General features: G+C 41.4%; 1 protein-coding gene across 1 annotated transcript in view; it reads left to right on the forward strand.

The window, feature by feature from the left end:
- Nucleotides 1-13,664: 13,664 nt before the first annotated feature.
- The window catches only part of SEH1L (SEH1 like nucleoporin), a 61,541-nt gene continuing 59,532 nt past the window's right edge, over nucleotides 13,665-15,673 (forward strand). The window contains 1 exon segment of the mRNA XM_028524315.2: nucleotides 13,665-14,470. Within this exon segment, the coding sequence (XP_028380116.1) occupies nucleotides 14,360-14,470 (111 nt within the window). The 5' untranslated portion in view covers nucleotides 13,665-14,359.

A 15,673-nucleotide genomic window follows, 5' to 3' on the forward strand; every position in this document is an offset into this window, starting at 1 on the left:
ATCATTTTGCCCCTATTATATCCTTTTAATACACAATACAAATTATAGAAGGAAGTAAAGATCCCAAGAAAGTAACCATGGAATATCTACTCTTCCCTTATATTCAACAACTACAGGCATCCCAGTACTGAAATGCAGAACTTGGCATTGCAATTCAAAACTGCCTATTCAACCTTTGCAGGAAAGGGAATAGGTCTATCAATCCATCCCTTAATGCTGTTGCTTATACTAAGAGAGAGGCAGGGGTTATTAGCAAGGGTTAATAGCAAGGGTTTCTCTCTAAAACCTAGCCAGTGCTCTGAAACAATCTCTATTTTCATCAAGCCTTACTTGGACCTGCACAGGAAGGTGGCCTTCCTAGGCTTCTGCTATACTTTTGCCCTTCTTAGTACCACTGCTGCTTCTCTCTGCTGGAGTCACAATGCACCGTCTTCTTTCTCTGCTTCTGTCCTATCCAGAAAGGAAAACTTGCCCTGGGGTCTTAGACAACTGCCCTTTCCAAAGCTCAGGAACAGAGAATCAAAGAAAGTTCAGACAACTATTTTCTCCATAACCTGCTGCAGTGAGATAGGAGGGAGAATGCCACCTTCTCAAACATTCAGGAGTGGATGCCACAAAGGTCTAAAATTTCAAGCTAGTTCCTTACTTCCCATATTACAGCTTTTTGGCCCCCAAAACTGATGTCAATGCTTAGAAACAGAGATGACACTCTGCAGCCTTCTTTCCAATTCTAGAGGATCACCTTTGTCCTTCACCAAACCTTCAGATGAGAAAGAACCTTCCTCACCTTCCTCACCTTCCTGTTGCAAGATGATTCTTCATGGGTCTGTCACTTTTCTACATGTCTTGTAAGCAAGGTGGTGGCTTCTGTTTGTTCCAGATTATCTTTTCAAAAATATTTGTATAATGAACAGCTTTAGAAGACAGAGATTGTTTTTCTCCACAGCAAAGGGCAGTTTGTTTATACCCTTGGAAGACAGTGTCTCCCACCAGAACAAAGGGGTAGGTAGGCATACTGCTCATTATCAAATATTCAGAGTCTTTATGCTCAGAGATCTGAATTACAACCTCCTGTATGTGCTGGTGTCACCTTGCTGGTTATATTAGAGGTCAGAGAAACAGCTCAAGAAAATATGCATTGTTCTTGCTACTGCTATGGTTTTAAGTAGTAACACTGCTTCTGCAAGTGTCCATACTATTATGGACACTTGCTAGCTTGGAAGTAGGGTGTCTTTCAGAGCAGACAATTCTTTCCAGTCACTGACACTGCCTAGTGTTCGACTCAGGGCAAACCACTCCACAGTCTACTCTGTCAAGGTCTCTGAGTCCTGAACACTTCGTTTATTGAGCCAATTAGCACTGCATATGGAAAAACAAAATTTCATTTTCAATTTGATGATATATTTTTTGCTCTATTATAGACCATAGAAAATTTCAGATGTTGCCAACACTTGTGAATCTGTAAGGTTAAAGGGTATTTCTGAGTTCCACATGTGATATTTTAGTGCCACCTACAGCCTACTGTCTAATGAGGCACTCTAGGTGGCACAGATGGTCTGTTCCCACAGTTCATCCATGGTGGGATGGAGTGATTCATGCAAAGGAGGGGTGAACCTCACAAATATAATGAGGGAAAGAATCTAGATGGAGAAAGCCATACAAGTATATTGCATCATTTACATAAAGTATGAAACCAGGCAAAACTAATTGTATCAGAGTTTTCCAGAGGAACAGAGCCAGTAGAACATGTATATTATTTAAATTTCTCTTTAAATATATATTTAAATGTCTTTATACACATATAGCTTTATAAATATGTATTAGTACATGTAAATGCATATATTTAAAAGATGTGTATTTAAAGGGATTCATTTTAAGGAGTTGGTTCATGTGATTGTGGGAGCTGGCAAGTCTGAAATTTGTACAACAGGTTTGTAGTTATAGTCCTGAGACAGATTTCCTATTTTTCCTCTGGAAAATTTTAGCCTTTGCTCTTAAGACTTTCAAATGAACAGATAAGACCCATCTACATTATCTAAGGTAATCTCCTTTACTTAAAGCCAACTGATTATAGATGTTAATCACATCTACTAAATTCTTTTACAGCAACATTTAGACTAGTATTTGACTAAACAACTTGGCATTGTAGCCTAGCCAAGTTGACATACAACTGGGCACACATACATACCTACTTTCCCCTGTAGAGATGCAAAGTTCTTGAATGATGTTTACTCTTTGCCTTGATATCCCATGACTTAAATATTACAATGTGAAATTAACAATACTTAAATACCAGTATATAAAGTTAATATATCTTATGTCATGCAATAAAAGAATAAGAGGGGAAGAAGACAAAGCTATTACACACACACATGTAAACATATTTATAACCAAATAAGGGAGAAATACTTATAACAATTACTATCCTTATTTCTAGAATTGCCCATGTGGTTGTAGCTGGTATTTATAATGATCTTCTTTTAACACCATTCTATATTCCCTTTGCCTTTAGCAAGCATCTCAGGTGAAAGTGATTCTTTGCCTGGTTGGTTACACAAACCTTCATTCTTGAGATTAGTAGTCCTGACAGGATTGGATTATTGAAGTTTTCCACTGATCTTAATGCCAGGGCATGTTAATACTAAGAGACACAATAATGGATTTTCTATATTCCAAACATACTCTCCCTTACCTCCATTGTTGAGGACCAGCCCAATTTCATCTTAGTAGTCAGGAGCAATCACCCCAGACGGTATAACTCCCTTCTTTTCCTGATGATTCAGAGACATGAGGAACCCAAAGTGTTTGGACAACAGTCTTAACTTCCAGTTCAATAGAATTGTTGTATCTCTGGATGAGAGCATTTCTTCCCTTGAAACAAAGACTTCAGGACTAGAAGAGCATACATCATGGGACAGGAAGCAAAAATCTTGCTAGTGGGTTAATATTGAGTATTGCTCCTTTCATTTCCATCCCATTGATTCCTGGCTGTGAGAACAAACAGCACCATATATTGAACACTGATTCAGAGCTTATACAGGCTCCTGGAGAACAGTGCCCCAGCCCAGCAGTGTATTTTCTTCTAGCTGGCACTGTAACTGACTCTTTCAAAAAGCCATTCCACCATTCAATCAAGGCTCCTGCTTCAGTGTGGTGGGAAACATAGTAAGACCAGTGAATGCCATTAGCATAGGTTCATTGCCATACTTAATTTGTTAAGTGAATTTCTAGAGCAGAAGCAATACTGTGTAGAATACCATGACAGTGGACAAGGCATTCTGTATGTCCATTATGGCAATTTTGTTAGAAGCATTGAATTCAGGGAAGGAAATCCATATCCAGAATAAATGTCTCTCTCAGTAAGAATACAACATTGCCCTGACTGGTGTGGCTCAGTGGGTTGACACATCCTGTGAGCCCAAAGGTCACTGGTTCAATGCCCAGTCAGGGCACATGCCTGGGCTGTGGCCCAAGCCCCAGGCTGGGGGCATACAAGAGGCAACTGATTGATGTTTCTCTTGCACATCAATTTTTCTCTCCCTCTCCCTCCCTTACCCTTTCTCTAAAAATAAATAAATAAAGTCAAGAAGAAGAAGAAGGAAGAAGAAGATGATGATGAAGAAGAAGAAGAAAAAGAAAATACTGCCCCTTCCATAATGGAAGTGGTCCAATGTCATCAACCAGCCACCAGGTAGCTGGCTGATCAAGCTGGATGCTGCCATAATGAGGACTCAGTGTTGGTTTTGCTGCTGGCAGATCAGGCAGTTGGCAGTAGTTTGTGGCAGACTCCAGCCAGTAGAGTCTGCCTGTTGTAACTGAGGATGAGAATAAATGCACAGGAGACAGCACTCCTGTGGAGAAAAAGGGGACGGCATGGCTACTCTCTCAAGGAGAGAGTGCCTATGAATGCCTCAGACACTCTCTCAAAAGGAGAGCTCCTTGACCCTTGCCTAGACAGGCTTTTATTGTTTTTCTTGGGTCTTATATCAGATAAAGATTTATTATCTATTACACAGAATATTGTTGTCTACATTTTAGGTACAATCAAGGAAATGAAAATAACATGCAGAGGGGAATGGTGGTGAGCTGATTAGCTCTATCCTTGGGGAAATTCACACAAGCTTTGCAAATTACCTTGAAGACAGACACACACATTTGTTGTTTTAGACAAGGTTGATGGAGTTTTACCAAGAGCAAGCCATAACAGTCAGTATGCATTTTCTAGGCCTGATTACCATGGGAAAACTCGGTTTGAAGGTCTGGCTCCTGCCCACCACTTCGCTTCTGTAGGTTTTTCATACAGAGCTGAGTCACATTTGCCAGACTAAAACAAATCAGTCCCCTACAGTAGTTGTAGCCAGATCAATGTTGGTGAGAGGAAATCCATATTTTTGAGTCTGTGTGTAACCTCCTTCCCTAAACCCATGACATGCCCATTGGGTGATGGCAGGAGTAGGTAAAAAAAAAAAGAGGTGGATTTGTCTCCACAGACTGAGTCATTCTATCCACTTGATTATTAACATCCTCCTGCTAAGATCACCCTTTGGTAAGCATTCACGTGGATCACAAACATCTTCATGTTTTTCCCCATTCAGAGAGATTTATCCACCAGTTTTGCAATCATATTCCTCCAAGTCCCTGACCATCAAGCCACAGTATGTAATTGTACTTCTGGATATTTCTCTTTCCAAGCAAAGTAAACAACCAGGTACACTGCTCAAAGTTCTGCAGACTGGGAAGAATTCCCTTCATCACTGTCCTTCAGGGAAGTCCTAAGAAGGAGTGGTAATCCTTCATTTGTACCCTTCTGGTTGGTGTCTGCATATCAGGCAGAACCATCTATAAACCTCACTTGTATTTGTCTTCCTTAGTCAACTGATTGTAGAGAACTCCTCATGAGGCCATAGTAGGACTTGAAACAGAGAAGGTAGTGGAGTAAGAGTGGGGACTAAGGGCACCATTCAAAAGTAGTAGCTATTTGGGTCAGTCAGTAAATGGGCTAGAGTAGCACACCCAAATGAGGAATATGTTGCCTCCAAAATCCAAAGAGGTCCACTAGGTATTGTACCTGTTTTTTGGCTGTAGGAAGAGTTATATGCAACAACTTATGCTTCACTTTATAAGGAATATCTTGACATCAGCATAATATCATAAATGTAATAGAGAACTGTAACATTTTATAGAAGGGAAAGAAATCAAGATCCCTGTGAATTAAATTATGACAAAGGACTGGAGAGTTGATATAACCCTGAGGTATGACAGTGAATGTGTATTGTTGGCCTTGCCAGGTGAAAGCAAAGTGTTTCTGGTGTTCTTTATTTACAAACACACAAAAAAGAGCTGTTGTCAGATCAACAGGTGCATACCAGGTACCAGAATATGTATTAATTTGCTCAAGCAATGAAGTCACATCTGATATGGTAGCTGCAATTGGAACCACAACTACATTGGAAGTTAAGGATTCAACATACAAATTTTGGGGAACCCAATATGACTGTATATGCACTTAGGCCTTGTAGAAAGGTAATTAAGGTTAATGGAGGTCATACGGGTGGGACCTAATCTAATAAGACTTGTATCTTTATAAGAACAGGAAGAGATACTAGCAACCTCTCTCAGTGCACAGATGAAAGGCCATGTGAGGACACAGTGAAAAGGCAGCCATCTGCAAGCTAGGAAGAGAACTCTCACCAGAAATTAAACCTGCTCACACCTCTGTCTGAGACCTCTAGCCTCCAGAGCTGTGAGAGAATAAATTGTTGTTGTTTAAGCCACTGAGACTGTGGTACTTTATTAATTTTATTGTGGCAGTCCAAGCAGAGTAATACAATAGTGAAAGTGTATTGCTGGCCTTGTCAGCTGAGAGCAAACTGCCTCTGGTAGAAGTCTTTATTTACAAGTATTGCAGAAAAAGCATTTTCCAGATCAATAGTTGCAAACAAGGTACCAGGGGATGTGTTTGTTTGCTCAAGCAATGAAGCCACATCTGGTATAGCAATTCTAATTGCAGTGATTCCCTGGGTAAATTTATGATAATCCACTGTCATTCTCCAAGATCCATCTGTTTTCTACACAGGCCAAATAGGCCAGTTAAATGGGGTACTTCTGTATCCTTTGAATCCTTGATAGCATTAATCTCTGCAAACCATGCAATGCTATATTGCTTTTGGTTTATTATTTTCCTAGAGAGAGACAGTCTAGTGGCTTCTACTTGGACTTTCCAAACATAATAGCACTCCCACCCCAGGTCAGGCAACTGGGACGGGGTTTCTATCTGTTGCTGAATGTGTCTACACTCATGATGCATTCCAGAATTGGAGAAATAAACACAGGATTGGTTTGGGGACCCACGAAGACCCGTGACATGGACCTGGGCTAAAACCCCCCTGATCACCTATCTCCATAAGCCCCTACTCTAACTGGTGAACTGCAGTTATGACTTGGGCCTCTGGAAATTAGTGTCAGCTTAGAGTTAGTGTTCAGTAACTCCTAAAAGTCTAGTTATTTTCTTTTCCCCAAAGCGTATTAAGTACGGTGAAAGGCCCTAGGTCTCCAGGGAAAGGCTAAGAGGAAGATTAACTGTATATATTTTTGGCAGTGCCTCAGGACCCTTCTTCAAAAAGATCTGGCCTTCCATTTATTCAAGGGGTTCTGGTTCTCTAAACTTGCTGAAGGCTGGAATTGATAAAAGGCTATGACTCTTTGTTTTTATGAGTCAAGGCTTTTATGCACTTGGTCTAGAACTCTTCCACTTATACAATTCAAGTGTGAATTTGTACGCCATCCATCTATTCTTTTCTAGGGACACCATGATCACCTAGCTAATGCCATAGGTCTCTACCAGTAAAACTATTTTGATTACTGCTTTGAATCTGATATCCATCATCTTAATTGGGCCCACCTTGTCTTTGGCAATTATCCTGCAATCCTGGGATCCAATTATTCTCATTGCATTTAAAAATCCCAGTTCATTGGTAATGGTTCCTACTGTAATTCCTGACCTATAGTGCAGATTGACCATGGGAGTTCTTCAAGGATAATGGGGCTCCCCTCACAAATTTCTGTCATGGTGAAAAGTATGTCTTCTATAACCTCCCAGAGTGAGTGAGGTTTTACATGATAAATCTACTCGAATATTTCAACATCCCTAAGCCTTTAGATTCCTTCTGTTAGAGTATACTAAATCAGGTCTGGAATTTCAACTTCAATTAGTATAGGCCACCTTTTGGAACATATTTCAGCCAACCAACCAAATAAACCAGTTTGAGATCTTTCTAACTCCTTGAGTTACAACATTGAACCCAGAATCTGTGGTTGGTTGGTTCATATCAATAAATTCAGCCTGATCCTATTTTAGTTACCTTTCACCATTATCCCACACTCTTAATATAAATTTCCATACATATTCCACAGAATTATGTCTGTATAAATTGAAAAAAATAATGCAGTTCTTCTGGAGTATAGTTCACTTTTTCAGGGGTCAAACTTTGTATTTCACCTTTTGGGGCTTCCTGGGACTTGGGTTTTCCTGTAGCTCTAGAGGTAAAGAAGGGTGCCTGTGGTGAGTCCTGAGAAAAATCAGCAGTGTCTTGTAAGGCAACTACCTCAGAGGAGGCCATCACAGGCTCCCAAGGCAAAGCAGAGTGAAATAGATAGAAGAAGTGTTGCTTCTGCTAGCAAAAGAGACTTACAGAATTTAGGTTCAACGTCCCCAGCTTCATCAGGATCTGACCATATGTCCCGATTCTAATTTTTAGAATCTTCTTTTTTTCTAATCCATTCCATTATTTTAATAGCAGAGCTTCCCTCTGAAGCTGGCAATTCAACCACTTGTAAGATGAGACTCTGGATTTGGTTTTGAGACGTCTCAGCTCTGTGGTAGCAGGAAACAAGTAATTCTTTCAAGGCAAACAGAAATTTTACAGTCAGTTATATGGTGTTTGAGCTAGGAATCTGAAGTCTCGAGTTCATCTTTTACTTTCCTTACTTAAGAGTAACCAGCTAATCTCATTATACTCATTAGTTTAACAAATATGTTCTAGGGTACTAAATATGTCCACTCAAAATGTGGATATGTACTTAGTCCAAATATTTTGTAAATATTTGATTAGGAATATCCATTATTGATATTTTGGGTATTCCTAATGCCGTGGACATTGGCACCCACTTTATCACTGGAAGTAAAATTATTAGCACCTTCAAATCGAATCAGATTAGAGAACCAATTGCAGAGACCACAGAACCAATTCAGAAAATACATCCTTAAGATTTCCTTCCTTTAGAGAGAATCTTAAAAGCAGCAAGAGAAAAGGAGACAGTTACCTACAAAGGAGTTCCTATCAGACTGTCAGCAGATTTCTCAAAAGAAATCTTGTAGGCAAGAAGGGGCTGGAAAGAAGTATTCAAAGTCATGAAAGGCAAGGATTTACATAGCAGATTACTGTTTCCGGCAAAGTTATAATTTAGAATAGAAGGGCAGATAAAGTGCTTCCCAGATAAGGTCAAGTTAAAGGAGTTAATCATGACCAAGCCCTTATTATATGAAATGTTAAAGGGACTTATCTAAGAAAAAGATCAAAACTAGGAACAGTAAAATAACTGTCTCACAACTATCAGCAACCGAACCTGAAACAAAAACAAAAACAAGAACGAACTAAGCAAACAACTAGAACAGCAACTGATTCATACAAATAGAGATCACAAGGAGGGTTGTTAGCAGGAAAGGGGAGGGGAGGAATGGGGGAAAAGGTACAGTGAATAAGTAGCATAAATGGTAGGTAGAAAATAGACAGAGGGAGGTTAAGAATAGTATAAGAAATGTAGAAGCCAAAGAACTTATATGTACCACCCATGGACATGAACTAAAGGTGGGGGTTGGGCGGAATGTGGGCGAGAGAGCATGTGCTGGTCGGAGGGGAATAACGGGGGTGGGGGGAATGGGACAACTGTAATAGCATTATCAATAAAATATATTAAAAAAATAAAATGTAGCCTGAGTAAACTAAAACAAAAAAAAAATTTGGGAGGGAGTGAGAAGTCCCAGCTCCACACCAGGCCCTCACCCCCAGCTCAGGGTTCCAGTGCCAGGAATGTAAGTCTCCATAAGTTCTGGCTGCAAAAACCAGTAGGGATTGAGTTGGTAGAGGAAACTTCTGAAGCCCCAAACAATTCCTCTTAAAGAACCCATACATGGACTCACCTACTCCGTTACTCCCTTTGAGCTTCCACACCAGGATAGCTGCTTGGAAGGCACCAGTGACACACAAGGAGAAACTGAAGTACCAGACATCAAGGTGAGAGTTGGGGGACAGCTTTCTCTGAGACAGAAAGGCAAGCAGAAGCCATTGTTTCTTTTCTGACCCCTCACCCCACGGAGCCACAGAGCTGGCCGGCTGATGCTATATCTGAGACTCCACCACCCTGGCTAACACAGTTTGCCCCACTCTGGAGATCCCCTGGGGCTCTGTCTCATCCAACTTACAGATGTTAACAGTGGCTTTTCCATGAATGGCTGGTCTTGGCTCATACTTCACAACTTCCTGAATCCTTTAAAACAACAATAGCTAGCCTCAGTGAATCCACAGCCCTGTACCACTGGCTCACAGCTTGATTTTACCTGGAAATGTCTAAGCCCAGCACAAGTAGCAGCCACCTCATATGGCTTTATAGCTCAGGCAAGGTGGCCCTGGGCAAAACACAGGTTGGGGATGACAAAAAAAAAAAGATTTTCGTCCTTTAGAAACACTCCTGGTATCAAATTTTTTTACCATTCAGGGTTCTTCAGAGATACAGAACCAATAGGAGATTTTATATATGTGGGAATTTCAGGGAATTGGCTTATGTGATTGTGGGGGCTCACAAGTCTGGAATTTATACAGCAGACTGGCAGGCTGGCAATTCAGGCAGGATTTCTGTATTACATTCTTAGGGTGGAATTCATTATTTTCCCAGGTAAACTTCATTCTTTGCTCTTAAGGCTTTTAATTGAATGGATGAGGCACTTTCACATTATTGAATATAATTTCTTTTATTTAAAGTCAAGTGACTGTGGGGTGGGTTTGGAGGTCCGGGAACTTCTAGACGGTGGGAGGGCACCTTACAGAGAGTTCCAGAGTATAATTACATCTTCACCTTGCAAGTTACAAATTAATCCAGAAAAAGCATTCTCAAGTATATCTCTACAATCTGAGGCAAAATAAACAAGATTGCCTCCCTACTATATCATCTTGTTGTTAGGCTGAGCTATCCTACATTTTGCCTCTGGATTGGAAACCACCTGACTCTGTATATGTACTTGACTGACTTCTTGGATACTTCAATATTTCAGACTTCCGGCAAGATGGAGGAATAGGTGGACGCACCGTACCTCCTCGCACAACAAAGAACAGAACCACAATAATTTACAACAATGATTTGCAGTCATAATATCAGAACTGTCAGAGGATTTATCTAAATGGAAGTAGGACAGCCAAGAAGTTGAAGTAGACCCGTACATCCAGACTGGTAGGGGACGAGCCGAGCGAGCGGGTGCGGGGCTGGCGCGGGTCGCAGGCGTGCGTAGGTCGGGGGAAATTTGGCACAAAATCGGCGCGACAGCAATCCGGGACGCAGGAGCGCAGCGGTGTAGCGGTGATCCCTGAGTACCCAAGCAGCGGCTGGGGGAATCAGTGGGGCAGTGATTGTGGACCAGGGCAGAGCTCACGGCCCAGAAGCCCAGGGAAGTGTCTGACTCCAGGAGAACGGAAGGGTCGCCATTGATCCCTCCTGTCCCCGCTCCCGCCCCTGCCCCCACATATAAGGTCACAATCTAGCGACTGGGGCGCCCAGCCCCGGTGAACACCTAAGGCTCCGCCCCCCACCGTAACAAGAGCGACCAGACCAGAGAAAAAAATAAATAAATAAGTAAAATAATAGGAGAGATAGGGAAAGACATAAGATATGTTTCCAGCAGAACAGATCAGTCCCCCAGGACTCATCCTTTTGAGTGACCAAGAAATAGCCAATCTATCAGATGCACAGTTCAAAACACTGGTGATCAGGAAGCTCACGGAACTGGTTGATTTTGGATGCAAATTACATGAAAAAATGCAGATTACCATAAAAGGGATGCAGGAAGATACACGGAGGTGAGCCAATTGTGAAAGGAAGGAATCTGAGTCTCAAAACAACACAGTGGACCAGAAGGAAGATAGAATCAACCAAGCAGGAGAGCATGATGAAATAAGAATTCAAAAAATCGAAGAAAAGCTTAAGACCATCGAGGACACCTTTAAACGCTCCAACATCTGAATTATAGGGGTACCAGAAGGGGAGGACCAACAAGTGGAAAAGTTATTTGAACAAATAATAAAGGAGAACTTCCCCAAACTGGCAAAGGGAACAGTCTTCCAAGAAATCCAAGGAGTGCAGAGAGCCCCAAAGAAGTTGGACCCAAGAAGAAACACACCAAGGCACATCATCATTACATTAGCCAAGGTAAAAACGAAGGAGAGAATCCTAGAAGCAGCAAGAGATAAGGGGACAGTCACCTACAAAGGAGTTCCCATCAGACTGTCAGCTGATTTCTCAAAAGAGACCTTACAGGCAAGAAGGGGCTGGAAAGAAATATTCCAAGTCATGAAAGACAAGGACCTACATCCGATTGCTCTATCCGGCAAAGCTCTCATTTAGAATGGAAGAGAAGATAAAGTGCTTTTCAGATAAGGTCAAATTAAAGGAGTTCATCATCACCAAGCCCTTACTTTATGAAATGCTAAAGGGACTTATCTAAGAAAAGAAGATAAAGAAAAGACATGTATAGTAAAAGGACAGCAAACTCACAATTATTAACAACCACACCTAAAGCAAAACCAAAAGAAACTAAGTAAACAACTAGAACAGGAACAGAACCACAGAAATAGAGGGCACAAGGGGGGGCTAGCAGTAGGGGTGGGAGGAGGAGAGAGGGGGAAAAGGTATAGAGAATAAGTAGCATAGAATGTAGGTTGAAAATAGATAGGGGGAGGGCAAGAATAGTACGGGAAATGTAGAAGCTAAAGAACTCATAAGTATGACACATGGACATGGACTAAAGGCGGGGAATGTGGGTGGGAGAGGGGGCACAGGGTGGAGGGGAGTGAAGGGGGAAATGGGACAACTGTAATAGCATAATCAATAAAATATATTTAAAAAAATAAAGTCAAGTGACTGTAAATATTGATAATCACATCTACAAAATAATGTTGTGTAAACATCTAGACCAGTGTTAGAGCAAATGGGCAGTATAGCCTACCCAAGTTGACATATAAGATTAACCATCACATGCTAATATATCCTGTTAGAAATAAGGACAGCAATTATCTTTGGGGCAGAGGAAGTAATGACCAGAAGGAGAGTTTTGGGGTTGCTGGTCAGGCTCTGCTTCTTGATCCAGGATGGTTGCATGATATATTCAGTTTGTGAAAATTCTATGAGCTCGATACTTATGACATGTGTAGATTTTGAAATGTGTATTTTACTTAATTAAAAAGAGTAAAATGTTAAGAAAAAAGGAAGACAAAAACAATGGAAACAAGAAAAAAGCATTACATCAGTTATGGAGAAAATTTTTTTGTTAGAAATTACCATATATAACTCTATATTGATCTTGGTGAAATAGATTTTTAAGGAAAATATAAACATAAGCACATATAATAAAACCTACACCAATAAAGAAATAAAGCATGCCTATGGTGACCTTTACATGGTACACTAGCAGGAGAATGACTAAATAGACCACATTTTGATGATATTTTGCAATGCATATGTTAAAAAGAATGAAAGAAAGAACATGGAGAATGTGGAAAGATCTCCAAGACATATTGGATATTTTTTAATTTTTATTTTTTCATTTTTTAAAAAGAAAAAACAACTTTATAAAGTTATACAGTCATTCTGACATGAATATTTTTTAAAAATCAAAAATTGGCTTAGTATTTGTAAATTTATTTTACTTTTGCAAATTTACTTTAAAAAGTACAAACTTCGATACTAGGTATACACAAATGTTTTGTACACTGTAAATCCATAGAAAGATGTGGAGGGGTACCCAGTAACAGTTGTATTCTTTGGGCAGGGAGATTAGATTGTGTGGTAAAAGGTAACTTTTTACTCTCTATATACCTGTATTTTAAAAATACTTCTTACAGTAAACAATCATAATAATTATGTAAGTTTAAGAAATGGTCAAAAAATAAGGAGACAAATCACAGACTGGGAGAAAGTAGTTCATAAAGACATCTGATGAAGGACTATTATCCAAAATATGCAAAGAAATCTTAAAACTCTACAATAAAAACAAATAACTGGGTTGAAAAATGGGCAGAAGAGCTACAGATAGCAAATAAGCATATGAAAGATGCTCCAGGCCCTGGCTGGCATAGCTCAGTGGATTGAGCGCAGCCTGGGAACGAAAGTGTCCCAGGTTCGATTCCCAGCCAGGGTACATGCCTGGGTTGCAGGCCATAACCCCCAGCAACTGCACATTGATGTTTCCCTCTCTCTCTCGCTCTCTCTCTCCCCCCTCCCTTCCCTCTCTAAAAATAAAGAAATAGAATCTTTAAAAAAAAAAAAAAAAAGATGCTCCATATACGGTATCAGGGAAATCCAAATTAAAAAATGAGATATGACTATATTATATATTAGAATTGCCAAAATCCACAACACTGACAACACCAAATGCTAGTGAGAATGTGGGGCAACAGGAACTCTCATTTATGGGTGGGGGACGTACAGCCACTTTTAAAGCTTCGTTGTTTCTTAAAAAACTAATAGGCTCTTACCAGATGATTCAGGAGTTGTGGCCCTTGGTACACCCAAAGGAATTGAAAATTTATGTCCACACAAAAACCTGCACACAGATATTTATAGCAGCTTTATTCATAATTACCAAAACTTGGAAGTAACTAAGATGTCCATTCCTGACCAAGTCCGTCTTTTCTACTACCTCTGAGCACTCAGCCTCTGTCTCAGAGAAAACAAACTGAACCGTTGACCAATATTTACTCAATGCTGAGGAATGGGAATGGTATTTTTTAGCTTTTTCATTTTTCTCGATTTCCATATTTCAACAACCAGCCCTTTTCGCGTTCATTAAAGCACCGGAAAGCCCAACCCTAGTTCAACGCCAGCCCACCATAGTTCTCCAGGAGGCGCAGGCGCACTCGCCGCGGCCTTCTGGGGCCTGACGGGGGCAAGGGGCGGGGCTCGGGGGCACGTAGCCGGCACGCACCCTGCAAGCCGGGTCGAAGGGGTCTCTGTGGGCTCTGGTTGGTGCTCCGCTGGGGCAGGCCTCTCCGAAGCGAGTAGTGCCGACCGGGAAGGTTTGGGCCTGGCGGGAGACATGTTTGTGGCACGCAGCATCGCGGCGGACCACAAGGACCTCATCCATGATGTTTCTTTCGACTTCCACGGGCGGCGGATGGCGACCTGCTCCAGCGACCAGAGCGTAAAGGTGCGCGCAGGCCGAGCTCGGAAGGAGGGGAGCGTACAGTACCCGCTGTTTGAGCGGAAGGACTGGCGTGTAGTAAGGAGACTAGTTCCTTTATTTAGGCACGCCATCGGTCACGAGGCCTAGACCCCAAGGGAGGCAGACAAGCTCAGGCCAGTTGGTCTGCCCCGCCCTTCTCGCCCCTTACTGTAGGAACACCGCCTTCTTATTGGGCCGTGCTGCCTGCGGAAAGCCGCCGCGTGTCCCGGCCACGTGCGCGCTCCCCCGTGGACGCACGCTGAGAGCCGGTGGGCTTCGCGCGAACCATTCATGGGCAGGAACCCGGCAGTTTCCTCAGCTTTGTTCTCAGTGAAGCTTTATCGGTCCGCGGAGTTTTGGTTTTACCTCTATTAAGTTACTACGCTTGTTCACTGAGAGGACTGTACCGTGGGGACCTGTACCGCAGTCAGTTCACGGTGTGTTCTCTACTGCTGTGTGCCTCAGGCCTTCCTGGGCGGTTGATCTCTCCTTGTGCCTCAGAAGGGAGGCACCTTCTTTCACGATGAAAGAAAAATGCAAATTTATTTACATCCAGTTAAGTTCTTTACTATCGGGAAATTGAAGTGTGTGTTTTTTAAAGTTACTGTAAATCTCTATACCTTTCCGACAAGCAGAATAACTAATGTAGAGGATGATATTTGGGATTTAGGAACCTCAGAGATGAAAGTTGGCATATGAATTCTTTGCATTCTCGGCAATTCCAGAATAACTGAAAATCTGAAGGACGGTATTTCTCCTTTTTTTCATAGTCAAGTTTAATACCTGTAAGTCCCTCAAGTAAGAGTTTTCCTTCTTGAAAAACGGTAGTGCCGCCAAAACAATCGAATAATAAAGTGTAACCTGTAAAAGGTTTGGAATTACTTAAAAATTCATGTTTGTGGTAAACTAACCATTTAAAAATGTACATTATAGTTCAGGGATGTTAAGCACAACATTCACGTTGTGCAACCATCATCACCACTGTACATCTCCTGAACTTTTTCTTCATCTTAAACAGAAACTACCTAGTAACACCCTCTCTACTGCACCCAGCCTCTGGTGCTGAAAATCTGAAGGACGGTATTTCTCCTTTTTTTCATAGTCAAGTTTAATACCTGTAAGTCCCTCAAGTAAGAGTTTTCCTTCTTGAAAAACGGTAGTGCCGCCAAAACAATCGAATAATAAAGT

This window comes from Phyllostomus discolor, chromosome 9 (assembly GCF_004126475.2).
Source record: "Phyllostomus discolor isolate MPI-MPIP mPhyDis1 chromosome 9, mPhyDis1.pri.v3, whole genome shotgun sequence".
NCBI classification, from domain to species: Eukaryota; Metazoa; Chordata; class Mammalia; order Chiroptera; family Phyllostomidae; genus Phyllostomus; species Phyllostomus discolor.